This window comes from Heterocephalus glaber, unplaced genomic scaffold (assembly GCF_053883595.1).
Source record: "Heterocephalus glaber isolate CG9 unplaced genomic scaffold, H.glaber_assembly_v1.0 deba00000347, whole genome shotgun sequence".
Classification (NCBI taxonomy): Eukaryota; Metazoa; Chordata; class Mammalia; order Rodentia; family Bathyergidae; genus Heterocephalus; species Heterocephalus glaber.
Window position 1 is genome coordinate 11,895,394 of NW_028258143.1, and position 27,904 is coordinate 11,923,297.

At 34.6% G+C, this 27,904-nt stretch overlaps 1 protein-coding gene across 5 annotated transcripts in view; it reads left to right on the forward strand.

Moving 5' to 3' along the window:
* Window positions 1–27,904, forward strand: part of Zranb3 (zinc finger RANBP2-type containing 3) — a 284,160-nt gene that overhangs the window by 103,268 nt on the left and 152,988 nt on the right. For all 5 annotated transcript variants that reach the window (XM_013076896.3, XM_021236942.2, XM_021236962.2 and 2 more), the window contains exons 4-6: window positions 19,873–20,051; window positions 22,377–22,608; window positions 26,101–26,186. In XM_013076896.3, the coding sequence (XP_012932350.2) occupies window positions 19,873–20,051; window positions 22,377–22,608; window positions 26,101–26,186 (497 nt within the window). The remainder of the gene's footprint in view (window positions 1–19,872; window positions 20,052–22,376; window positions 22,609–26,100; window positions 26,187–27,904) is intronic.

The following is a 27,904-nucleotide window of genomic DNA, read 5'->3' on the forward strand; positions in this document are numbered from 1 at the left end:
AACTATTTTCACTATTTTTAATTTCACTAATATTTCAAAAAAATGAAATCAAGCCTAGATTAGTTCTTAACATGCATTTTCTCATAAAAACTTTTATTATTGTTATACTCATGAATAGTTTATAAGTTAAATTTATTTTATCAACTCAATTTGAAATTTATTTACAGTTTTTTTACATAACATTTTCATTGTTTTCTTAAAGTTCAGATGTATTAGATTTTCTCTATTCAATTAGTTCCACAAAGTGAGAATTAATTTTTAATTTTTTGACATAGATAATATTTAATAAATGAGGACTGTGACTAGCACATGATGACCTTATAATCTTGACACCTCTCATTTCTTTTTATAGATTAAATTTGTATGTCTTAAGTAATAATTAATGTACCATGCACTTTGGAGCCTGCTTTCCACAGAGATTCATCTGAGATATGTGAAACCATTATCAATTCTACTAGAAGACAAAGGAAGGGAAAGAACACAGAAGTTATTGGATACTGTATTTAGTTATATTGGGAAAAGAAAGGGGTGTCCTTACCCACTACAAGTGTCAGAAACCAAGTATGTTTTACCTTGCTGTAATACTGCCTTAGAGTTCCGAATGGCACTGCATTTTAGGAGAAATTACCTACAACTATGTCTAATATGAAAGTAATTTATATGAATTCTACCTTAGAGAGAGAGAAGAAAAGTGCGTAATTTGAGCCCAGGAAAATCTACCTTGATAGGGGATGATTGCTTTTTAGACAAAGAATCGTCTTTCCAAATATTCTCCAAACATATAAAACTTATTTTTTTAACTTAATAAATACTTTTGAAACATTGATTTTCTTATTCCTTACCAGTCTTGTTTTCTTCTGTATTGACTAAGCCAATTTAAATAAAAAGTATTTTTGGTAACATTCTATGTATTTTTCTTAGAACAACAAAATTGATTTTACAGCCTGTTTTTGATTCCTTTTTTTTTTTTCCCATTTCTGCAGATAATGTTCCAGCCTAATCACTGGCTTTGGTGGCCTTCCTTTGTATTTTAACCTTTGAAAACTATCCATTGAACTTACCAGGGCTTTGTTTTTTGTCTGTCTGGCATTTTGACTACTGGTATAGTATGCTATTAATTTTTATTTATTTATTTATTTTTTGGTACAAGGGATTGAACTTGAGACCTTGCACTTGCGAGGCAGGCAACAGAACCACTGAGCTAAACCCCCAGCCTTAATTTTTACTTTTATTTCTAAAAAGACATTTTTTTTTTTTTCAGTTTTCCTTCATTATGTTTTTTTTTTTCCCCATTAACTTTTATTGGTACATTTTAGGTATAAAATACAGTTACATTCGTCATTGAGATCTTGTACCATTACATGAGTCTCTTGGTTCTTATTTTTTTCCCCTTCCCTTGCCCTCCCTTCACCCCCTCCACCCTTCCCTATTTGCAAAGACCTTGTTTCCATTTTTTTCCTCTTCAAATATTTTTTCCTTTCCCTTTTTTCCCTTCCTCTACCCCTCCCAATTCCCCTGCTCTTTTAGACCTTTTCTTCCTGTTACACAATATCAGTTATACATTTTTAAAATTACAATATTAAGATCTAGGAGACATTACCACAGATTTTACAGAATTTAAAAGGATATAGAAAGCATATTACAAAAATCTTTTCTGAAATTTGACAATTTCTAAGAAGTAAATTAGAAGACAAATTAATGACACTAACTCTGGAGGAAATATAAAATTTGAATAGCACCTATTAAAGAAAGTATATTCCTAGCTTGAAAACCTACCTATATGACAACAGCAGGCTCATAAACATTTTAACTGATAAATTATATCAAACATTTAAAGCAGAAAAAAGAAGGAACACTTCTACCCTCATTTTAGGAACTCAACATTGTGCTAATCCTAAAACTGGATAAAGATAATAGAAGAAAAAGGTATGAACATAGATAGAAATTTGTTTAACAAAACAAACTCTTAGAAGTCAGATCTGGCAGAATGTAGAAAGTGGTTTTATTATAGGGATGACAGTGTTGGTTCAGCATTGGAAGATCCACCCCCAAAAGTCATCATTTTAATAGAGGAAAGGAGAAAGCCATATGATCCTGTCATTAGTTGGAGAAAGAGTATTGGACTAAATTCTACAGCTGTTAATGGTAAAAGCTATCAGGAGACTAGAAGTAGAACAGAACCTTCTCAACAGATCAAAGACATGTACTCCATACTTCCAAGAAAAACTCCTTCTATGAATGGAGACGATGCAATGTTTTCTCCCTAAAGTGGGGAACAAGGGCATATATGCCTACTCTTCATCTGTCCATTAGACTTTGAAACGTAGGTCTAAACCAAAATAGTCTGGCAATAAAATGACACAACTAGGATAGGATTGGCAAGGTAGAAGCAAAATCTTTATATGTAGATGAAATGATCATCTACAGAGAAAATACTAAAAAATCTCTAGGAGCCCCTAGAACTTGTACTTGAATTTAGCAGGATTAGAAAACACAAGGTATATATAAAAATTCAATTCTGTGTATACTTGCTATATATGAAGAACTGGATATTGAAATTTTAAAGTTATGTAGGAGTACAAAGGACCCAGAAAAGCCAAAAACAAAAAGAAAAACAGTGTTGGAAGACGTTTAGCACCCAATTTTAACACTTCTTCTAAAGCTACAGTAATCAAGGCAGTGTTGGTGTAAGGAAAGACATAGATCATTTGAATAAAACAGAGAATCTAAAAGTAGAACCACACATATATGGTCCACTGAGTTTTGAAAGATTATTTAACATTAGCATTTTATAGAATATAAGCTCAATTCAAGAGCTGAGGAAGAGATAGTGTTTTCAGCAAACGGCACTAGAACACCTGTTATCCGTATATAAAAAATTAATCTCAACCTTTTTTTCCATACATGAAAATAACTTGAAGGGATCTATGAACCTAAATAAGAAAGCCTAAAAGTATAAAACTTTAAGAAGAAATTATAAGGGAAAATATTTATGAATTCAGGGTAGGCAAGAACTTCCTAGGATACAAAAAACATGATGTATAAAAGAAAAAAAATTAATAAATGAGATTCCATCAATATTTAGAACTTTAAATGACTTCATTAAAATGAAAAGTAGTCCTTAAATAGACCATATTTCCAATGCATATAACCTATGAGCAGAATATATAAAGAATTCTTAGAGCTCATTAATAGACAACCCAATTAAAATGTAGGCATAAGATGATAAATAGCCAGTATAGCACAAGGAATGGTGTGGAACTCTAGAATCAGAAAAATACTAAACAATACAATAGTGAGATTGAATTATACACTCATTAGGGAGATGAAGTCAAAAGTTTTAAAAGCCTTGTCATGACTTTTTCTTTTTGTTGGATTCTCCCCCTTTGCGTTTAATTTGTCACACCCAATGGATTCATTCTGCTGGGTTTGCTGGGGTTGTGATCCTCATTGTCTTTTCCTAGGGTATTGTCTAAAAGTTTTTGGAGTGCCGGTTTTGTATTCATGAAGTTCCTGAGGTGTTCTTTATCATGGAAGTATCTTATTTCTCCATCAGTTTTGAAAGATAGTTTTGCAGGGTACATTAGTCTGGGTTGGAGGCTGTTTTCCTTTAGGGCTTGAAATACATCACTCCAAGCTCTTCTTACCTTGAGGGTTTGCATTGAGAAGTCTGCTGTGATTCTTATGGGCTTTCCTTTGTATGTGATTTGTTCCTTTTCTCTCACTGCTTGTAGAATTTTATTTTTCTGTTGGATTTCTGGAATCCTAACTATTATATGCCTATGTGTAGATTTTTTTGATTAAGGCTAGCTGGAGTCCTATATGCCTCACTTATCTGTATGTCAAGTTCTTTTCTCCTCCTTGGGAAGTTTTCTTCCATCACCTCTGTGAAGAGTTTTTTTATGTCATCTGCACTCTCTCCTCTTTCCTCACTGACTCCAATCAGTCTTATGTTATTCTTCTTTGCATCTTCTAGCAGCCGCTGGATTGATTTCTCATGTTCCCTCACAATTTTAAAGCAATTTTTCTTTTCCTGGTCACTAATTGCAATCTTATCTTCTATATGTGAAATTCTATCCTCACATTGGTTCATTCTGCTGCACAGACTTTTGATGGAGTTTTTAAATCTCTTGGAAATCTGTTTGTATCTGTTTTATGGATTCCATTTGTTTCCTATGTTGGGATTCCATCATGTTCCTCAGCTCCTCTATTTTTTTATCTGTGTCCTCTCTAGATTTATTAATCATGTCTTGCACCATGAGCAAAATCTTTGCTGTTATCTGAGTAATTATTTCTGATTTCATTTTTCCCAGATCCTCTTTTGTTGCCAGTTCAGAGAGTCCAGGTGGTTGAGTATCAGATTGTTCCATCTCGTTTCCCTTTGGGGTTGCTGTAGGTGATCTGGAAGTCTGTTTTTGAGGCTTGTTTGTGTGTCTTCTCATTTCCACGGGCCGGGGGTGGTGGTGCTTCTGTCGCCCTTGCGGCTCACCTTCTCTGCCCTAGGAGCTTGGGATGGCAGTGGGGGAGCTTCCTCCTAGGTGCTGGGACCGGCTCAGCTTCTCTGCCCTAGAAGCTTGGAATGGCGGTGGGGGAGCTTCCTTCCGGGTTCTGGGACCGGCTGAGCTTCACTGCCCTAGGAGCCTGGGATGGAGGCAGGAGAGCTTCCTTCCGGTGCTCAACATTTTTCATTTTTTAAGCCAAGGCTTTCTTTTTACTTCCTTGGTAATATATGTAAGAACCATCTTTAAAGGACCTCATTTCTGAATTTGAGTAGTGAATCTGACATTGCTTAATTAATCAAAAATTACCAGACTGAGATTTATGGCTTCTTTCTAATAGTTCTAAAATGATTGTTATATACTGGGAATTTAGCTCAGTCATTCTGCTGCCTGCCTCGCAAGTGCAGTGACCTGAGTTCAATCCCCGATACCAAAAAAAAAAAAGATTGTTATTTGTCAACACATGAATTAACAGATTAAGTCCTTATTCAACTGAAATCATGCAAATAACCTTGCAAAAAAATTGTCTCTGAATATATTGACTCGTTTGCTTTTAATTGAGTTGCAGTTGATTCCATTTGAAAGACTTGCCTTTTGTCCCACATATGGGATGGCTTTCTTCTTTCTACCATAATTTTTATGTATTAAATAACTACATATATATATATATATATATATATATATATTTTTTTTTTTTTTTTTTTTTTTTTTTTTTTTTGGTACCAGAAAGTGCACTTGTGGGACAGGCAGCAGAACCACTGAGCTAAATCCCCAGCCATGCAGATATTTTTAATATCACTCAATTCTTTATACTTATTTATATATGAAAAATTTTTATTCTTATTTCTGATGTTGTATTCAAATTGTAATGTTGCCAAATTTTAAAAAGGATATAAAGCATCACACTGCATTTATATTCAGTATGAAGAAATTTACACATTTGATCTTTTATAAAATCTCTAGCTGAACTGATCAGTGTTTTTTAATGGCAATACCAGGTTTACTAAATGCAAATACCCACTGTCTGGTCTTTGTTTCCTAGTCCTTATTTTAGTGATTTTTTTTGTTTGTTTGGTATTGCAGATCGAACTTGGGACCTTGTGCTTGCAAGGCAGGCAGCGGAAGCACTGAGCTAAATCCCCGGCCCATATTTTAGTGATCTTTTGAAAGACCCTTTTGTTTACATTGTGCTCAACAAATTCACATTGTTATTATGTACCACAGATAATTTTGTATTTTTCATCAGTTTTTTTTCAAGGATTCATTATACATGGTTACTTTGTGTTCATTACATCTGGAAGTTTTAGTGATGTAAAATGTTCATTGTTCCAGTTGTTGAACAGTTATCACCTTGTATAACAAAGGAACATGTAAATTAGATTCTCTGAAAGAGCCTTTATTAAACTTCTGGAATTAGGCTTTTTCTATGACATGGCTACTTTGAATAGATTGTAAAGTTAGGAATCAAATTCTGCTTTTCCTAAACTCATTCTACATACTATATAACAACATAGAAATCACTACATCAAAACTACCTTGAAATTGTAATTAAAGATGAGTCATGGAACAGATCCCTTAGAAATGATGAAATTTAAGATTAAGGCCTGGCATGATGACACATGCCTATATTTCCAGCTACTTGAGAAGCTACAGAATCACAAGTTCAAGGCCAGCCCAGGTAACTTAGCAAGACCTTGACTCAAAATTTAAGGTAAAATATTTAAAAAGTGTTGAGATACACATCAGCAATAGAGCACTTCCCTAGCATGCCCAAGCCCTAGGTTCAGTCTCCACTATAGCAATTGATCAGTCGATTAGTCAATTTGAAGAATAGAATCTTGGAAGTGTCCTTTCTGACTTCACCTCCATTCCTGTGATAAAATAGCCACAATTAGGCAAAACACTCCAGTATTTTTTCTGAGATTGCATCATTAGTTATTCTCTGAATGCAGCTTGAGAGCCATCCATGTGTGAGAGTCACTTTAGGGGCCCTTATTTCAAAAGTTCATGTCTGTTGATTTAGAAGTAGGGGAGTTTTGACAAAAATTCACATGATACAGAAGTATAATAGATTTTTAAAACCTTAGAACATAATCACAAGATTGAACTATTCCTTTTATTTTCTATTCAGTTGTCTTTTTCTTACCTTCTCTTTCTTTTTCCTCAGTATCTACAAGTGTGTCCTTTTTTGTTGACCCTCAATTTCAAGAAGTTAATAAAACATTGGTTCCTTAATACCTTTGGAGAAAATGAGTAGAATCATAATACATTTGATTTCCTACAAAACATATGGAAAATCTACTTCTGAAGTATTATCACCAGCCTATATTGTACTGCGATGATCTTTCATTTATTCATATTTTACCTTAACAGTGTTTAGTACTATTTGATTGAATAATATGTATGCATCTGAGCAATTCACATTATACCTAAATATCTTGTTTTTTACCATACCATGATTAGGTTTCAACCTCAACAAATATTTTGAATAAAAATAAATTATTGTTCACATAAGAGATATAACTTAAAATCCTTATAAAATATTAAAGTATATTCCATAGTTTTTCTAGTCTTTGAAATTTACAGTCACGGGGTTGGTTTTTTATTGAGTGAAAGTATTTTTCCTTAGAGAAAAATCATTTTTTGTGTATCTTCCCACTTATTCCCTTGAAATGAGTTATTTAGTACGTGGTCGCCACAATTACAAATTAAAAATTGTTACAGATTTAAAAATCAACTATTGGGCTGGGGATTTAGCTCAGTGGTTTCGCCGCCTGCTACACAAGCACAAGGACCCGAGTTTGATCCCCGGTACCAAAATAAAATAAAATAAAATAAATTTTAAAAAAGTAAAAATCAACTATTGAAAGTTCAACTGAAAAGTGACTTGCTCTGAATCATAATCTAAAAATCAGTAGAAATATTCAAGATAAAGAAGAAGTAATTAGGATAAAAATTATGCAGCCCTAGGCTTTTTCAGTTTTTACCTCTTCATTTTTCTTCACTTGTGGATTTGGTCAATTTTTTTTTTCTTTTATTCTATACTGACATATATGTATGTTTAATTTATGTTTCTCTTTCTCTTCTTCCTTCTCCCTTCTTACTCTCACTGACTCCAACATCAGAGAACATCAATAAACCATAACTATAAAGTGAGGTCTTAGCTGTTCTCCAGATTTTGTCATTAAAACACCAGTTTAGCATCTAGAAATTTGCTGTTCCTATAGGAGGAAGCTCTTTCATATTTTTTTTTCCTCAGTACAAGGAATTGAACTCATGACCTTGCACTTTAGAGGCAGCCGCAGTGCCACTGAGCTAAATCCCCAGCCCTTGCTTGTCCTCTTAATTGCTTCCTCTACCAAGGGTTTAACTCTTTCTAGTCAGGATTTGCCAGGAAGCATACTGAGGCCTTTATTTTATTATTTCTCTACCTGTCTATCTGCCCCCTTTCCTATATAGCAAATTCCCTAAAGTGTGGGTGCTTCAGACGAGTAGAGAAGAGATCAGGCCTATGCTCTGTTCCCTGCCCCTAATCTCCTATAAGACAGGAACACATGAATGAAACATGCACACACACTGTTCTAAGAACAAATCATTATTTCTGCATATACCATCTAAAACTCCCTATAGGAATTGGGTAGGTTGGTGCATGCCTGTACAGGAAACACACACACACACACACACACACACACACACACACACACACACACACAAACACTGTTCTAAGAACAAGTAATCATTTCTACACATATCATCTAAAACTATAAGAATTGGGAAGCTGGGTGTGGTGGTACCCACTTGTAATCCCAGCACTTGGGAGGCTGAGACAGGAGGATCTCTGAGTTTGAGGCTGGCCTGAGCTGCATAGTGAGTTCAAGACCAGCCTAAACTATACAGTGAGACCCTGTCTTAGAAAACAAACAAAAAACAACCAAAAAGAGAGTTGGGTGGGCTGGTACATGTCTGTACTTTAATATTCTGGGAGGCTGAGGCAGAAGGATGGCAAGTTCAGGCCCAGCCTGGGCAACTTAGTGAGACCCTGTCTCAAAAATATTAAAAAAGACAGGATGTAGCTCAATTCAAAGGCCTCATTACTGGGTAAGTTCCCAGTTCTAGGGGTAGGGTGGGAAGGGATGACAAGGGTAGAGAGGGGGACAACCTCCCTATAAAAAAGAAAACGAAAACAAGAAAATACTTCTGCTAAAATACGTACCTTACCTTTAACAATAATAAATAGTAGGACACAGGATTTCAGTTTGACATATCCCTTTGTGGATTTCTTAATTTAGATCTCTAAAATTTAAAATCTGCATATCTAAAGGAGTCTTCCAAAGGAACCACTGCTACAATAAAGTGGCCACCTATTTTAAAGACACCTCCTATCTCTAACCTTAAAAACATATGAGCTGCTTTTAACTGTAAAGCTGGAAAATTTTCCAATTTCAAAAAATTCTTAATCACCAGGGATATTCTGTAATTCATGCGATAGAATTGATATGTAAAAGTAATCACAAGAAAAAATATGAGAAAAGGAAAAACAGAGTCTTTGTAAATAGGGAAGGGTGGAGGGGATGAAGGGAGGGCAAGGGGAAGGGGAAAAAAAACCCAAGATACATCATGTAAAGGTACAAGATCCAAATGATGAATGTAACTCTATTGTATACCTAAAATGTACCAATAAACTAAATGGGAAAAAAAAGTACAGTATGAAAAACTGAAACAAAAATTCGTGTCAGGAATATTGTCATTTAATCATTCTTAGTAATTTTATTGAATAAAACGTAGAAAACATAAAATAATTCTCCTGAGTAAAATGTTGATTTAGTGTTTTAAAACAGTGATAAAATATACGTTTGAAATTAATGTTTATATTTAATTTTTATATAGAGACTTGTACGGTTATTGTGTCAAATAATTTACCCTTAATTGTGATGAAACACTGGAGGGTTGCACCTTAACAAATTCTATTTTATTTAAAGTCAAGGGCTTTGAGCCACCTGTTGAGTGTAGTTATTTCTGTATACTGAAATTACTTGAAGTGTGTTACTGCTTTTATAATTGAATATTGTGCTATTTAATTTAATTTAATTTTATTTATTTATTTTTAAAACAAAATAAGAAAAATTTTAATTGTACAGATGGATTTCTTTTTTTACTTGTTTGATAATCCAGCTAAAATCAAGTCACTATTAGCTTTAAACTGTTTCGTTTTATACCAGTATGAGAATTTTTAAATTATCCACTCCAACTTATAGCTTCTCAGAAAAATAATTATGTGTATATATGATTAATATGGACATTTCTGCCTTAAAAAAATAAAACTACCAAACCTCTTCTAAATAAATTCTATTTTAAATTGTTCACAAAATACTAAAACTCAAGAACATGTTTTAAAAGTTTATATCTGAGTTTACAATACTCTGAATATTTATCTTCCTGTTTGTAAATTGTATCTATTAATTCAGTTGTGCTAGGTATCATTTCTTGTCTTACTAGGAACATGAGCTTACACTAATATAGTTTTATTTTCCAGTCTGAAACCTTATCTTTTTTTAGTTTGTCCTACCAAACTTTATCTTCTTTTTTTATGATGGCCAAGAAAATGAATAACCAACAACCAATACCTTAAAAATTTAGTGACTAAATTATTTTGTGTTGATGAATATTTTTTTTAGTTTCCAGGAAATGAGACAGGGATGATATAAGAGATTAAATAGGACCTCCAAATAACATAAGGGAAATATAATTCCAACCAGTTAGCTCTCTGATATGCCACATTCATGTTCCCTAAACTTGAAGAATGAATTCTAGGAACAATGGAGGTTAAGAATAGGAAATGTTTGTTGAGAGGATATCTCCTGAGAGGCAGGAGGAGTCCTGAATGGGTAGCTGAGGACCCCACTTTTCAGGGGAAGTTTTATAGAGCAAAAACCACGTGAATACAATGTTGGTTAAAGGTATGAACAACCAATAAAGTTACAAGTATAGTCGCTTGGTGATCCAGTGGGAGAACGAGTAACTTAACAAGTGTACATGGAAAGAACAAAGACTTTTTCTAGGAAATGATAGGTCCAGAGGTTTTGGTCACCCACCGGGGTGACTGATGTCTATCTAGACTTCATTAGGCCAAGGGTTACTACTTACCTTGTCCTTTGCAGAAGTATGCAGGCCCGGTCATTTCACCTTGAGACCTAGTCTCCAACAGATGTGTCTCCGGCCACAGTTGTAATGTATTTTACCTTTGTCCTTACTCTCTCAAGGGCCTAGCCCTGTCTGAGTGCCTGTAATATTTCTCTAACTTAGCTCTCTATAGTAAAAGCACCAGTTGTCTTTTAACTACATAATCTTTTTTTTTTGGTACCAGGGATTGAACTCAGGATCTTGCGCTTGTGAGGCAGGCAGTGGAACCACTGAGCTAAATCCCTGGCCCCACTACATAAGCTTTTAACTAAGGAGATGCTAAATAAAACGTTTTGGGCTGTTAGCAAGGAAAATACAGTGGACCCTTGACTTATGAAATCAATTTGTTTGCCATGGCTGGTTGTAAGTCAAGACTATTTTCCCCATAGGAAATAATGGAAATACCCATAATGGACTCCAGACGTCCCAAAGCACCCCTTAACTAACCTTTTCATAATAAAAAAGGGTTATATAATGTGCATAATATACCAGAAATACCAATAATTTTCTTAGTGTACCAAAAAGTTATAAAATGTGCCTAGTTTACCAGAAACAACAATTTCATGCAACACTCACCATTCAAGTTGACATCTTTGGCTTGCACGAAGGGAGGATGAAATGGAAGGTGGTTATTGTTTGGAAAGAGAGTCCCCTTCCATAACAACATCAGGAATCTGGCTCTCTGGTGTCCTTTCTCTTCTTGGGATAGTCTGTAGCCCTCTAGGACCTGCTTCTGGATCACTAAGTCTCAACCTTTTCAAAACTAAAATGTGGTCTAAGGTTGTCTCTTTCTGCCTTTTTTTAAACACTGTTCTGTAATATGACATGACATGACATTGTCATTAACCAAGAGAATGCAACGATTGGCTTTATCTTTGTCTGGGTGGGTCTCCTCTGCAAATGTTTGTAGCACTGTCCATTTTTTAAGGATTTCCTTTATTTCAAAAGAACTTTGCTGCACTGATTGTTCCCAATTTTGTTTTTTGTTTTGTTTTGTTTTTTTTGGTACTGGGGATCGAACTCGGGTCCTTGCATTTGGGAGGCAGGCAGTGGAACCATTGAGTTAATTTCCCAGCCTTGCTGCTGCACTGATTGATGATATGCCCCCTCCTCTTCAGAAAGCTCCTCAGCTGCCATTCTCTGTTGCTCAGCCAGAAGTTGCTGAAGTTCCTCTGTAGACAATTCCTCTGACTGTTCCTCCACCACTGTCTACCTGTAAGCCTATGGACTCTGCTATAGTGACAGTGTCATCAATCACAGGGTCAATTGAAGGCTCAGGCTTCTCTGCATAGCCTTCAAAGTCTCTCTCCTGTATGATTTTAGGCCATACTTTCTTCCAGGCAGTCCAGTGTCCTTAGAGAGACATTGGCCCAGGATTTCTCAGTTAACCCCACACAGGAAAGGATATTGTAATGTTCCTTCTAGAACTCTTTAAGAGTTAAATCTGTATCTGAGACCATCTGGAAACACTTCAGGAACAGTTCCTGGGTGTATAGCTTCTTAAAGTTAGCTATAACCTGCTCGTCCATAGGCTACAGTAGAGGAGTTGTATTAGGTGGGAAAAACTAGACTGAGAGCCATGGGAATTCTTCAGCCCAGTTGTCTTCCAAATACCATGGGTGAGCAGGAGCATTGCCCATGATGAGGAGAACCTTGAGTGGTAAATGTTTGTCCTCTAAATATTTCTTAATAGGACAGAAAGCCTCCTGGATCCACTCAAGAAAAAGTAGTCCTGTTATCCAGGCTTTTCCATTAGATTTCCACATGACCCCTATCCTATTTTTCATGACTTTATATTTTCTGAACAGGCTAGGGGTCTCAGAGTTATAAACCAAGAGAGGCTTCATCTTGAGGTCACCACTTGCATTGGCACATAGTGATAAGAGTAGACTATCCTTCCTATGCTGACAGCTTGTGGCCTGTCATTTTCTTCTATTCTTGAGTAATACATGTTCTGGGCATTTTCTTCCAGAAAAGGCCAGTTTTATCACAATTGAAAACTTGATGCCAGTACCATCCTGTTTTTATCACAGTAGCTAAAGAAACAGACCTGAGGACCAGTGGAACAGATTAGAAGATGCAGAAAGAACTTCAGACACACTCAGCCACCTCATCTTCGACAAAGGAGCCAAACGGCCTCACTGGAGGAAAGATAGCCTCTTTAATAAATGGTGCTGGATAAATTGGGTTTCAACTTGCCAAAGATTAAAACTAGACCTATATCTCTCACCATGCACTAAACTAAAATTGAAATGGATTAAAGATCTAAATATTAAAACAAACACTGAACTGGATGGAAGAGAGGTTAAGTAGAACTCTTGAAGGCATTAGTTTAGGAAAAGATTCTATGAACAATACCCTCAGTTGCCTGTGAACAAGCACAAACAATCAACAAGTGGGATCTGTTCTTATTAAAAAGTTTCTGCACAGCAAGAGAAACCCCCAGCAGTGTGAAGAGACAACCCACAATGTGGGAAAAAATTTTCACCAGCTATCCCTCAGACAAAGGTCTACTGTCTAGAATAAAGAACTTAAAAAAATCAGACCCCCCCCCAAATTAGAAATCTGAAATGAACAGACATTTCTCAGACAAAGAGGTAGAAATAGCAAATAAACATAAGAAAAAATGATCAATATCACTGGTCATTCGAGAGATGCAAATGAAAACAACACTGAGATTACATCTCACCCCAGAAAGTATGGCTGTTATCATGAAATCAACCAATAACAGATGCTGGAAGGGCTGTGGGGAAAGAGGAACTCTACTCCACTGCTGGTGGGAGTGTCGACTGGTGCAACCACTGTGGAAATTATTATGGAGATACCTCAAAGAACTAGGACTGGAAGTCCCATTTGACCCCGCTCTTCCACTGCTGGGGATCTTCCCCAAAGAATTAAAAGAATCATACCACAGTGATATATGTGCGCCCATGTTCATAACAGCACAATTCATGATAGCTAAAACTTGGAAGCAGCCCAATTGCCCATCAACTGGAGACTGGATAAAGAAAAGTTTTTTTTAAATAAAATAGAGTATTACTCAGCCATAAAAAATGAGAAATTAGAGACATTTATATCTAAATGGATGCACATTGAGGCGATACTCTTAAGTGAAATAAATAGGACACACGTGTAAATACCGAATAGTATCTCTAATGTGAGAAACTGAAAGTATAAATAAGGACTAAAAGATAGAATGGATAATGTGAAATAGGAAGAAAAGGGGCAAAGGGGAAGGGGAAGTAGGAGGGATGGGGGAAAGAGAGAAGGGAATGAAATTAATATGAAAAAAAGAAAAAATGGAAACAAAGTCTTTGTAGTAGATAGGTAGGGGCGGAGGGGTTGAAGGGGTGCAGGGGACTGGGGAAAAAATAACCAGGATGGATTATGTAAAGGTGCACATTTCCAATGATGGATGTCATTATATTGTATACCTTAAATGTACCAATAAAATTAATTTTAAAAAAAGAAAACGATGAAAGAAAAAAGCCATTTCTCTGTGTCTTCATTTTGAAGTGGTGTATGTAATTTTCAGCAGCCCTTTTATCAGCATTGTCTGCTTCACCATACTTAGGTACGTTATGAACCCCAGTTCTCACTTCAAAATTGTGAAACCACTCCTTACTGGCATGAAATGTTTCACCATTATCACTCATTGATGGATTATCATTTAGAAGATCTCATTCATAGCCCTAGCTTTTTCACAAATTATAGACTCACATAGGCTATAATAAGGCCATCTACCTTTTGTTTATCCACACTAATAATAGCCTTTTTACCTCATCTAACACTGTTGATTGTGACTTACTAATTGAGTAACACCTTTAGCAACATTAGCTTCCTTATACAAATCTTCTCTGTAAGATTGTTGAGATGGTGGATTTCAACAGGCTGTACATATTAGCAAATTTGGTTACACAAATGCCACTCTCATATTTTTCCATGATTTCCTCCTTTTCAATTGTGATTGCTTTCTTTACCTTTTTTTCTTTAGCTTCTTTTCTAGCTTTTTGGGGGGCCATTTTGATAGCAGTAATGATTGATTATATAAAGCACTGCCTGAAATCATGTCCACAAACATGCACATCTGGGCTCAGACTGATGCTTACATGTGCTTTTCTGGCTCAATGAGTCTTTGTTTACAACTGCACAAGCAGCTGGCATTTGGTTCATATCTCAAGACTTTGGTTATAAGTTAAACCTAAAATTTCAGTTGTAACCCAAGTTGTTTGTATGTGAGGTAGTCATAACTTGGAAAGGTACATTGTAACTTGATAAAAATTGAGAGTGCTGTGTTTTAGGTGACTTCTGTAATGATGAACAGTATTATCCTAACATAGATCAACAAATGGGCAAATTAAGAAATTCATTCTTTGTAGTGATGCCAAGTTGATCAAATTCTGAGATGTTTTTCCTTCTAGCTATGAAATCTCAAGGAAATCCTTTCATAAAATTTACAATGTCAGTTTATTAATATATTTGAATGTGGCTTTCCCTATGGTCACCCTAAAGAGTGGAGTGGGTCCTTCCACCCACAATGTGGCTTCAAAATCAAGACTGATGATGCCACCCAGAAACTGAGAGAAAGTGGAAAGATTATTCATATAATAGGGCTTTCTGGGGAGAGCAGAGCAGGCTCTCAAAATATATGAATAGGATTGGAGACTGTTTTGATTTGTAACTAGGCGCAGGGTGCAGGGTGGACCTAGAGTGGAGGTTCTCACCCTGTGGACCTGGATTTTCAGGGCTTGAATTTCCAGCAGTGCCAGTGGAAGTTGTACTCACACTTTCTTATCTACTTCCCAGAACTGGGGGAGAAGAATAAATAGGCTTGAAAGCTGTCTGTATCAAAACTAGAGTCAGACTTTTGTTTGCTAAATCTACCAGTAAATGTTCAAGTCTTTCTTTTTATAGCTGTAAGTAAAGTGGTTGAAAGAGCCTACTTGCATCTTTTCTTATTAGAAACTCCTCTGTCTAGCTCCCAAAGCACACATTGCACCATTTAGACATGGAAATAAAAATTTCAGAGAGGAGGAACCCATAGTGGATCAGATATTAGTGTATCAAAAGGGACTTTGAAATAATCATGATTATTTTATGCAAGAAAAGGAGAAAGTGGACAAAAATTAAAAGTTAGAAAATTTTAGTAGAGAATTTATCAAAAAAGTTTAAGGGCAGGGATTTAGCTCAGTGGTTCTGCTCCCTGCCTCACAAGTGCAAGGTCCTGAGTTTGATCCCTAGTACCAAAAAAAAAAAAAAGTTTAAGGGGCTGGGGATTTAGGTCAGTGGTGCTGCTGCCTGCCTCACAAGTACAAGGTCCCAAGTTGGATCCCTGGTATCAAAATAAATAAATAAGAGTTTACGGGCTGGAGATATAGGTCAATGGCACCACGCCTGCCTGGCAAGTGCAAGGTCCTGAGTTCAATTCCCAGTACTGGGGGTGGGGGAAGAGCTTAAATATGTAAAAACAGATTCTAATGAACACTTTTGAACTAAAAAGTAGCATCTAGAATTAAGAATTCATTCAATGGGTTTAATAGCAAATTAGGTACAAGAAGTTAGGATTAGGGAACTAGAAGTCAAAAATATATGAATTTCTAATTAGATTGGTCTCCCAATACATCAGAACTATTCTTATTCTTTCCTATATTGATGATAGTTCCTCCTTTCTTCCCCTATCAGCACAAAGCTTCACTTTTTTGGTTGTCTTTTAATTTTTAAAAAAGTATTCATTTATTGACAAAAATTATATTTTGTATATAATATGTTATTTTTTGAAATATGTACACATTGTGCATTGGCTAAGTTTAGCTAAATACCACATGCATTATCTCACATGTTGACCTTTTTGTGTGATGAGAATATCTAAAATATACTGTCTTACAATTTGCAGAGTACAGTATATTACTGTTAACTATAGCCACCAGGTTATACAGTAAATCTTTTTACTTTATTTCTCCTGTTTTTGAGTCAGGTAATGCTGGGGATCAAACCTAAGGCCTCTTGCATGCTAGGCAAACACCCTACCACTAAGCTACACTCCCAGCCTCTATTCCTTCTATCTAACTGAAATTTTGTTATCTTTTTTCTCCCTTTTTTTGGTTTTGTTTTATTAATACAGTGTATCACTATGTAGTTCAGGCTGGCCTTTCCTTATTTACTATTTCCACATACTATATTCCTACTGAAGATTTATTTCCCTGATCACAGCAGACAGTAATAGGAAATTTTGATGGGTGACAGTCTTTGGGAGAGAGGTGCCTGGCAGGCCAACCCAGAATACTGTTAGTGACAACTCATGCAGTAAACAAAATTCTTATTAGTTGATTAATACCAAGTAAATTTAACAACAAGTAGATGATAGAAATATGGTAATCAAATTAGGGTCATAGAAAAGCAATTCTATTTCCCAGAAAATTAGGAGAGCAAAGATGGACCTGTTTCCAGAGAAGTTTAAGTTAAGAAAATGGGATATGAAATTTTGGCAGGAAACAAAACCTGGGACCCACAGCTACAGAATAGAGTTAGCTATATGGTCCATAGACAAAGTGTAAGCCCATATAGCTCAGTTCCTGGGACTGTGCTTATGGTCTGACTTGTTTAGGGGTGGGAAAGAGCTGCACTAATGAACTCAAACCAGGCAACAAAAAAAAACTGTAATTGTTTAATTTCTGCTATGTTGGAACCAAGCTGGTCCTAAAATATAGAGGTGTTTTTATGGCTTCCGGTATGGGAATTGGAAGACTTTGAAGTCAGAGAACCAACAGTCCATGTACTATATATTGGTATGTAAGTGCTCTTTAGTTCACTTACAAAACTAGCTTATATAGTGGCATAGTGCCTGCCTGGCAAGCACAAGGCCCTGAGTCAATTCCCGGTACCAAAAATACCCCAAAAATCAAAAAAACCCTAGCTTATATAAGTTTGTTATTTTGCTTGGGCTGTGTCTACTGTCATAAAATTGTCTTAAATTTGGCTGAATAGACCTAAAGTTTGGGTTATGTACTAGTCATATATATTAAAATATACAATGTATAAAATGAACATGTGAAATAATTTACTTTTACAGAAAAATAATGTAGGCTATGTTGGTGTCCATCCCTAACCCATCTATTACCAAATTCTGACTAATTTAAGCTCAATTTATCACTAAAAAATTAGCTAGGAAACAATTTTTATCTTAAAGTGGATCTTACTTCAATATTAAAATGCTTAGACTTAACTTTTGCTTTATATTTGTGTATTTTGAAGCTTACAGCTTTGGAATGGTAATTAATAATTACTGTTCTCAGAATAAAAGCTTTTATGTTACCTCCCTCCCCCTTATATAACTGTAAACACATTTTCTGTACCTGGGTCTTACCTATTTCAGAGACTATAAGGTCTGATCTTTATTTATTCTTCATCCACTCATGCATTCACATAATTTCTAAATACTTACTATATGCCAGATCAAAAACACATTTACAGGGCTGGGGATTTAGGTCAGTGGTTCCGCCACCTGCCTTGCAAGCAAGCGCAAAGTCCCAAATTTGATCCCCAGTACCAAACAAACAAACAACATTCACTTCCTACACTCCATTTACCTTGTTTCTCTTTAGTGGTCTTTTATGTAGGGAAAAAAAATTCTTAAGCAAATCACACTAGTTTTCTCATTAATCTTTGAAGTTGGATTGGTATAAATTTTACTTTATTTGAATTATTCCAATTTTTTGAGTTGTTCTTAACACCAGTATTTAAAAGAAAAACACATGAACAAAACAAGGTTTTCATAAAAGATGTGCTGAAAATCCAAGACCATATTTTCCTTTATTTTTTAAAAATCTTACTCAGCATTTAAAACCCAATTAGAATTCATTGTTTTTGGTTTTTCTATCTTTTTTCCTTTGATTAGTCTGTTAAGCACAGCCTATGTCTTTTAGTCTTTTTCTGTCCCATTGTTCATTATAGTAAATATATATATATATTTTTTCTTTTTTTTTGTAATGGGGATCAAACTCGGTACCTTGCATTTTTGAGGCAGGTGTCAGAACCACAGAGCTAAATCCTGGCCTATATTTTCTACACAATTTTTTTTTTTGGTACTGGGGATCGAACTCAGGACCTTGCATTTTTGAGGCAGGTGGTGGAACCACAGAGCTAAATCCTGGCCTATATTTTTTACACAATATTGTTTTTCTTTTTTTGGTACCAGTGATCAAACTCGGGTCCTTGCACTTGGCAAGGCAGGCGCAGGAACCACTGAGCTAAATCCCCAGCCCTATATTTTTTAAATGTAAGGATTATTGAAGGTATAATTTACCCTTTTAGGTAACTCACTCATTTGAAATATAAATTAGAGGAGCTATGACAAATGTATACAGTCATTACTGCCAGTAAAATCAAGATAAAACCCCAAAAGTTCCCTTATGGTGCTCCCTTATACCACCTCCATTCCCTGGCAACCATTGATATGCTGTCTATCCCTGCTGTTTTATCTGTGTATAAATAGAATTATATTGAATGGAACAAAATTTGCTCCTGTGTGGGAGGAAGGTGCTGTGAATTCAACCTTTGGCTTCCTGCATGCTGAGCATGTGCTTTACCATGGAGCTGCATTCCCTTCACAGTTTGCTTCTTTTTAATTGAATAATATTCCATTGTATGAGTATACCAGAATTTGATTATCCATGCAACAGTTGATGCACTTGGAGTTATCTTTATTTTCTGGCTATTATTGACAAAACCACTACAAACATTCATTTGGGAACTACCTTTTAAATGAGACGAGTTTAAAGATAGTACAGTATGGTAGTATTAAAATGGTCTAGTTGGGCGGCAACATAGACACCATAGAGTCATTTTGTTTCTAATTCCAATCCCAAATGATGTTGCTTAATGAATGTTATTTATTTTGGTTTTTTGGATTTTTGGGGGTTTTTTGGCTTTTTGAGACAGGGTCTCACTATGTACCTAGGGTGGTCTTGAAATCTTGGGTATCCTCCTGCCTCAGCCTTCTGAGTGCTGGGATTACAGGCATGTTCCACCATGCCCAGTGCTTAATAAATTTTAAAGGTCCTTATAATCTTGAACTTTTTATTAACCATGTAATTCAATTTATTTTACATTGAAAATTATTTTGGTAATATTCTTAATAAAATATTTGATACTTTCTTAGGCTTTATTTTTAATATATACTTTTTCTTTAATTTAGATGGGTCTAGGAAAGACAATCCAGGCAATTGCAATTGCTTACTTCTATAGAGAGGAATGGCCTCTTTTAATAGTGGTCCCTTCATCTCTGAGGTACCCTTGGATAGAAGAAATAGAGAAGTGGATCCCAGAGCTAGAGCCTGAAGGAATCAATGTTATTCAGAACAAAACTGATGTTGGGTAAGAACAACTAATTAATCTTTAAGAAAAAAAGTGGACAGAGCCAGGGATTTAGTTCAGTGTCACCTCGCCTGCCTGGCAAGTGCAAGGTCCTGAGTTCAATCCCTGGTATCAAAGGAAAAAAAAAAAGTCTTTGTGTGTGTTTAGTATATATTCATGTTTAGAATGAAATATTACCTACAGATTATCATTTAGAAATAAGAGTAATATGGAGAATTTTATTTTACAGTTTAAAATATGAATTATTGACCTGAAACCCAATAATGTTTTTATCTCTAAGTTCCCTTATGGTACATTTTATTTTATTTTATTAAATTTTTCAGACAGATTCTTGTTGTGTATTTCTGGCTGGCCTTGAACTCACATGTAGCCCAGGCTGGCCTTGAACTAATGGCAGCCCTCCTATATCAGCCTCTTAGGTGCTGGGATTACAGGTCTATGCCACTACACTTGTCTCTTGTGGTTTATTTTATTTTATTTTATTTTTTACTTTTGGTACTGGGGATCGAACTCGGGTCCTTGCGCCTTGCACAACAGGCGGCGAAACCACTGAGCTAAATCCCCGGCCCCCTTGTGTTATATTTTAAAAGTAAATGTCAAGGTAAATATATATGTTTAAAGATATACAGACATTATATATCTATTTTTTTATCTTATACTTAAAGTTATTATTTTAAGAATTACATATAAATTTTACAGCTTTTCAAAGATTAACTTGAAGCTGTAAGAGCTTTTGTAATCGGCAACCATGTTATATTTTGCTTTTCAAGTTAATATACAATATTTTGAGTATGATTAAAAATTAACTTAGAAAGTTTTATTTTATTATGTTAATTTATAATTTTGATATTTTATACCTGGAAAATATGTGTTGGTGATTATTTAAAATACTTACTTTAAAACTATCATAGTGTTTTTAGTGTTTTTTCTCATTTTGCTTTCTAGCAGTAGAATAAGTCAACCAATTTGAAAACTGATGTGATTACATTGAATATCTAGCTATCATATTTCCAAAGGTTCAAACCTGTAAGTTTCTCAGATTTAAAAGCAGTGCACCTACCTGAATAAAACATGTTAATTCTTAGAATATTTTAGTTGTAGTATTATTGTCTTACACTACATTCATTAAAACTGTTAATATAAAGAATATGTGTAGAAATAACTTTGACCTTCATGAATTTGGAATGAGGAAACAGACAAAAGGCCTTTTAGGTAGAGGGCCTTTTCTCTTTCAAACTTGGAGCCCTAATTCACTAGCATATATTTCTATAGGCCCATGAAAATTTGAACACTATTTGTATGGTTAATATAAAATGTAGGCAATCATTGTAAATAGATTTCTCCCCTCCAGTGAAAGTGCTTAAAATTTTTAAAAAACCAAGAATTTAGAGAATGTTGAATTTCCTAAGTCTTTCATAACTCTTTTCTGTCATCTATACCCTACTTAAATATCTACATTTAAATTTTCTTAAAATTGTCACCTCTGTCGTCTTATATAGCATTTAGGTCATGAGTGCCGTTACCAGCACAGGTGAACTTGAGACCTGAGTGGGGGTGACAGGAGATAAGGAAAAAAATACAGAGACACACGCATAAAGAGAAAGCTGAGGCCAGGTGGGATGCAGCCCTCTGATGGGGAAACTGTGACCCAGTGCCTGGTCAGAGTGTTTATTTTATACAGTTTCAAGGAGGTGTATTCAGGGGTGGTTTCAGAAAGAACAAGCTCTTTGTATTATGTTGAGAATGTGGAAAGTAGGACATATTGCAGTTAGTTATCAGGAACGTGAAGCTTTCCATGCTGTTTTTTGTCACAGTGAGTGGGAGACTACTGGTGTTTAATGGGGAGGACCAGGAAAATGAACTGTTCTACAGTGCAGTGGACAGGCCTGTTATACTAAGGTTTGTCCTGATCAAAATACCAATAACACCCACACTGTGAAAGTATTATCCTTGTTATGTAAGGGGTTTCATTGAAGAGTCAGCTGATATTTGAATATCCAGTTTATGTATGACCGTGGGTACACAGAAGCAAATACTCTTGAAAAGTAATGTTTTTATCCTATAAAATGTGGCTGATAGAATGTAAAAATCTTCCAGAGACAACTTGAACAAAATTTGTTTAAGATTGCTAAATTTTAAATTTTTTTTGAATCCTGGTTTATTATATTTGAAGGCTATAATGTCTTAGAGAAATTGAGTTTCAGCAGTAGTACACTCTACTCCTACAACTCCTCTTTTCGTCTTCTGTTTTGTTCCTCAAAAAGTATTATTTATGATGAATTAATTACTGAGACATTTTTAAAGAACACATATTTTCTTTTCCAGGAGAATATCAACCAGCAAAGTGACAGTTCTGGGCTATGGTCTTTTAACCACTGGTGCAGAAACTTTGATAGATGCCCTAAACTACCAGAACTTCAAAGTAGTTATAGTGGATGAATCACACTACATGAAGTCTAGAACTGCAACCCGCAGCAAGATTTTATTGCCAATAGTACAGAAAGCCAGACGAGCTGTTCTTCTTACAGGAACTCCAGCTTTGGGAAGACCTGAAGAGGTATTACAATCTTTATTACACACATTTATTATCTGACAAGAGAAACAGAATGCTGATAATATGACAGTGCCATTGTGTCCCACTGTGATCACATGTCAGTACTTTTACCTGTTACCCAGGATAGCCCTATCAAAGCAAGTGTAAATCTCAGTTTGTATGAACTTAGGAATGTACAGTTTGTATTTGGGACTCTTTAAGAAAAAGAATGTAAAATTACAAATTCTAAGTTAGGGATCTTAAGTTTAGGGAAGTATAAGTCCTCCAATTTTGTATCTATATATGAATTTTAATTTTTTATTTGAGACATGGTCTTGCTATGTGGTTCAGGATGTCCTTGAACTCACTATGTAGCACAGGCTGGCAGTGAACTCACTGTGATCCTCCTGCTTCAGCCTCCAAAATCCTGGGATTACAGGTATGCACCACCATTCCCACCTTTGTATTTATTTTTGAAAATTTTTTGGATACTCTAGATCCCTTGAATTTCCATATGGATTTTTTATCAGCAGGTCAATTTTTGTGAGTAATCCAGCTTCAAATTATTATATATACTGTGTTGAATGTATAAATTGCTTTGGAAAATATTCCCATCTTAACAATATTTGGTCTTCAAATCCATGAATGTGAGATGTTTTCCCCTGCAGTTTTAGGTCTTTAGTTTTCTTTTGTGGTTTTTCACTGCATGTTGTGATTCTGTAAAATTTATTCAGTATTTTGTTTATTTTTTTATCCTGCTGTAAATGGAATTGTTTTCTCAATTTCATTGTTGAATCTTCATTGCTGAGTTAAAATATAGTGGATTTTTGTATGATTTTCATGTATCTTGCAAATTTGCTAAATTCATTTATTAGTTCAATACTACTTTCATGAATCCTTAGAATTTTCGATAGAAGATCATGTCACCTGCAGAGAGTGATAGTTTTACTTCTTCCTCTTTGGTCTTGATGACTTTATTTCATGCTGTTACTTACTGCACTGGCTGGAACTTCCAGTACAGGGTTGAGTAGAAGTGGCAAGAGTCAGCATCCTTGGTTTAGTCTGATCTTAGGAGGAAAGCATTTAGCCTTTGACTTTGAAGTATAATATTACTTTGTGTTTTATCCTTGATTTCTTTCATCGGGTTGAACAAGTTCCTTACTATTTCTTGTTTATTGAGTGTTTAATTATGAAAAGATGTTGAATTTTATCAAATGTATTTTCTACATCTATTGAGATTATCATGTTGTTTTTCTACTTTATTTACATGACACATTACATAAATTTATTTTCAGATGTTGATACAACCTTACATTCCTGAAATAACTCTCACTTGGTTGTGGTATATAATGTTTTCTATATATTCCTGGATTTGGTTTGCTAATATTATATTGATGATTATTTTGTTTCCATTTATAAGAGGTAATGGTCTTTAGTTTCTAAGGTTTTTCTTTGTTTTTTTTTTTTTCTTGGGATATGTTGTCTGGCTTTGGTATCAAGTTAATAGTGGCCTCAAGATGAGTTGAGAGTGTTTCTTCCTCTTCTTTTTGTGTGTAAAATATTGGTATTAGTATTTTTTCAAATATTTGGTATAATTTAGTAAAGAAGGCATGTGGACTTGGGCTTTTCTTTGTGGCTCGTTTTTGTATTACTAATTCAGTCTCTTCACTGTGTCTCCTCAGAGTTTTTTCTTCAGTCAATTTTAGTATATTCTGTCTTTCTAGGAATTTGGTAATTTCATCTAAATTACTTAATTAACAAACAGTTGTTCATAATATTCTTTTATAATACTTTATATTTCTGTGAGATTAGTAGTAATATCCCCTCTTTCATTCCTGATTTTACTAATTTGAGTCTTCTCTTTTTGATTTTCTTGGTCAGTGTAGTTAAGTTTTGTTCATGTTACTCACCTTTGCACAAACCAACTTTTGGTTTTGTAGGTTTATTTCTACCGTTTTGATTTTACTTTGCTCTGTGTTTTCAAGGTAGAAAATTAGGCTTTTGGTGTAAGATTTTTGTTATTTTTTAACATAGCCATATTCAGCTGTAAATTTCTTTCTGATCCCTGCTTTTGCTGCAACTCGTATTTTGGTATGTTGTGCCTTTAACATTATTTATCTCAAGGTATTTGTAATTTCTAATGCCTTTGTGATTTTTTCCTTTGTTACATCGGTTATTTAGGAATACGTTATCATATAAGAAAGATGTAAAGCACCAAAGTTGCTTTGGAAAACACTTGGGCAATTCCTTTAGAATTTAAACATAAAGTTACTATACGACCCAAAAGATCCATTCCTAAGTACTATATATCCAAGTGAACTGGAGACATGTTTACAAAAGGTTACATTCAAATGTTTTGAGTAGCATTATTCATGATATCCAAACTATGGAAATAGGTCACATGTCCATTAATTGATCAATGGATAAAGTATGGTGGTGTATCCTTACTATAGAATATTATTTGGCCATGCTACAATCTGAATGAACTTTGAAAACACTATGCTAAATAAAAGAAGCTAACACAAAAGGTGTATTGAATGATTTTGTTTATATAAAATATCAAGAATAGGCAAATTCATGAAAAAAGAAAGTGCATTAGTGGTTGCTAAGATTAGAAGGGAGGGGAAATAGGCTGTTACTTCTAATGAGTATGTGGTCTCTTTTGGGGATTAAAAATATTCCAAAAGTAGATTCTGGTGATGAGTGTATAACTTTATAAATATACTAAAAGCTACTAAAGAGTAAGAACTTTCTGGTATGTGAATTATGTCAATAAAGTTGTTACTTTAAAAGAATCCACCAAAGTAACAGTGAAACAGTACTTTAGCCTGCAGGATTGTGAAAATGACCCAAAAAAGCTTCATGGATACTATTTATAGATATGTAAATGGGGATAGCCATTTTACTGGCCGGTTTGGTAACATTTATTAAGGCATCTTTCCCAAGAGGATTGGAGAAAATATATCCTACAAAACCTAGTAAAAATGCCAGTTAATGCACAGACAGATAATTGATGCCACACAGGATTATACGAAGTTATTAATTTTTAACTTCATAAATCTAGAAACTCCCTAGATGGCCTATAACAGGAGTCTCTTTAAATATTTTATAGTAAATATACATAGTAGTGGGGTATCTATGCCTTTAAACAGAACTTTATTATCACAATATTTTGATTATAATTTTTTCAACTAAGTAAAAGTATATATGTACTTTAAATATGTCTAAGACATATTTTGGGAACAGTTTTAATTGTATGACAATGTGTATAATATGCTTTTCATGTAAATAAAAGAACATATACATATGTTTATGTAGTATAGAAAAATATAAATTTATATTTAAAAAAGATAACTTGTTCCTGAGGAATGGGTGAGGTAGGGATATAGAGGAAAGAGAGCCCTTGAGGGAAGGTATAGATTTTCTTTCATACTTTTTACTGTTTTATTAACTTGTTTTATCTTCCTGACAGTTTTCTTGGAAATATTACATTTTCAGAACACTTGTATTTTACAGCTTTTCATGCAGATTGAAGCTCTCTTTCCCCAAAAGTTTGGAACATGGACTGACTATTCCAAAAGATACTGTAATGCACATATCAGGTATGACAAACTATTTTCCATGACCTTTTATCTTCATGTATTTTCTGTGAACATTAAGCTTTATTAGTCATTCTTTGTTCCAGTGTTTTTTCAAACTTGTGGCAGCCGTGGGATAATTTTTTCAAGTAAAAGCTTGTGTGGTTGACCTGCATGTAAAATAAGCAAAAGAAATACATAATGGCAGAAATTTTCTTCCTTTTTTTTTACCTTCCACCTTTTTATCTTTGAAATTCTGTATTTTTATTCACTACATATATATGGACATTATACAGAAATAAAAAATACATGCTGCTTTCACCCTTTTCTCCCGATCAAACATTTTTCTTATAGGGTAATATTGGCAGTTTCTTGTACTGTATATTCTTGAGGAGATATTGGTACCTGAATATGCATACAAAATTATTTTTTCTTGTATCTAAATACAGGTTTCTTTATGTTATTTTATATCTAAATACAGTTTGGTTTCTTCATCACATATATTGGAGATTCCTGTTAGTTCCTAAAAGAGCACTGACATTTGTTTTATTTTTTGTTTATTTTTTTTCCAGTACCAAGGTTCAAACTCAGGACCTTGCGCTTACAAGGCAGGTGCAGTGCCACTAAGCTAAATCCCTGGCCCCTGACCTTTATTTTAAATACAGCATTGGTAGGAATTTATCTATGCAGTATACCTTTATTTTTTAAATTTTTTTTATTTTTTGGTACCGGGGATCGAACTCGGGTCCTTGTGCTTGTGCAGCAGGCGGCGAAACCACTGAACTAAATCCCCAGCCCAGTATACCTTTAATAGATATTTGTTTGTAGTATATAACTAATATAACAATGATTATCCCCATGTGTGTGGAGAGGTAATATATTATAGTGGTTTAAAACCATGGAAATTTGAGCTGGGCATGGTAGGGCATGCCAGTAATCCCAGCACTTGGGAGGCTTAGTCAGAAGGATCACTGCAAGTTCAAGCCAGCCTGGGCTACATGGTGAGTTCAAGACCAGCCTGAACTACATAGCAATACCCTGTCTCAAAATACCAAAAAAAAAAAAAGATCATGGAAATCTAGACTCTATCACTTGTGTTTTATTTTCACATCTACTGCTTACCAGATGTTTTATGTGAAGAATGTAACTTTAAATCCCTATAATAGTTTTTTCAGCTCTGAAAGAAGGTCATGGTTATGCCTACCTCAGAGGTTATCATCAGACTTATATTAGGTTATATTTATAAAGCCCTTAATATATATCTATAAAGGGCTTATATAGTGAGTTACATAGTGAGTACTCAATAACTGTTAGCTATTTTAATACTTCATGCCATATACACAGGTATAAATTTATAAAAGTGACATGTACATTTTAGATTTTCAAAGGGCATGTACATTTTTTGTTTTTTTGGTAGGGCATGTACATTTTAGATTTTCCTGTCAGGCACCTCACAAGTTATATTTGCACCACCTGTGTGTCAGGTTGTCTGTTTTCCAATGCTTTGCCAGTGTTGTAAAATGTAAATTATTTTATTCTTCCAGTCTTTTCTGAATGTAGTTTTATGTGACAAATATGCATTTGTCTCATGTTATTAAATGTAATTGAGCATTTTCTCACGTGTGTGTGTATATATATATATATATATGTCATTTGCACTTTTTTCCTTTTGTCTATTATATCATTTGTCTTTTTGTCTACTAAATATATTGGCTTTTTTATTATTGATATGTTGGAGATCT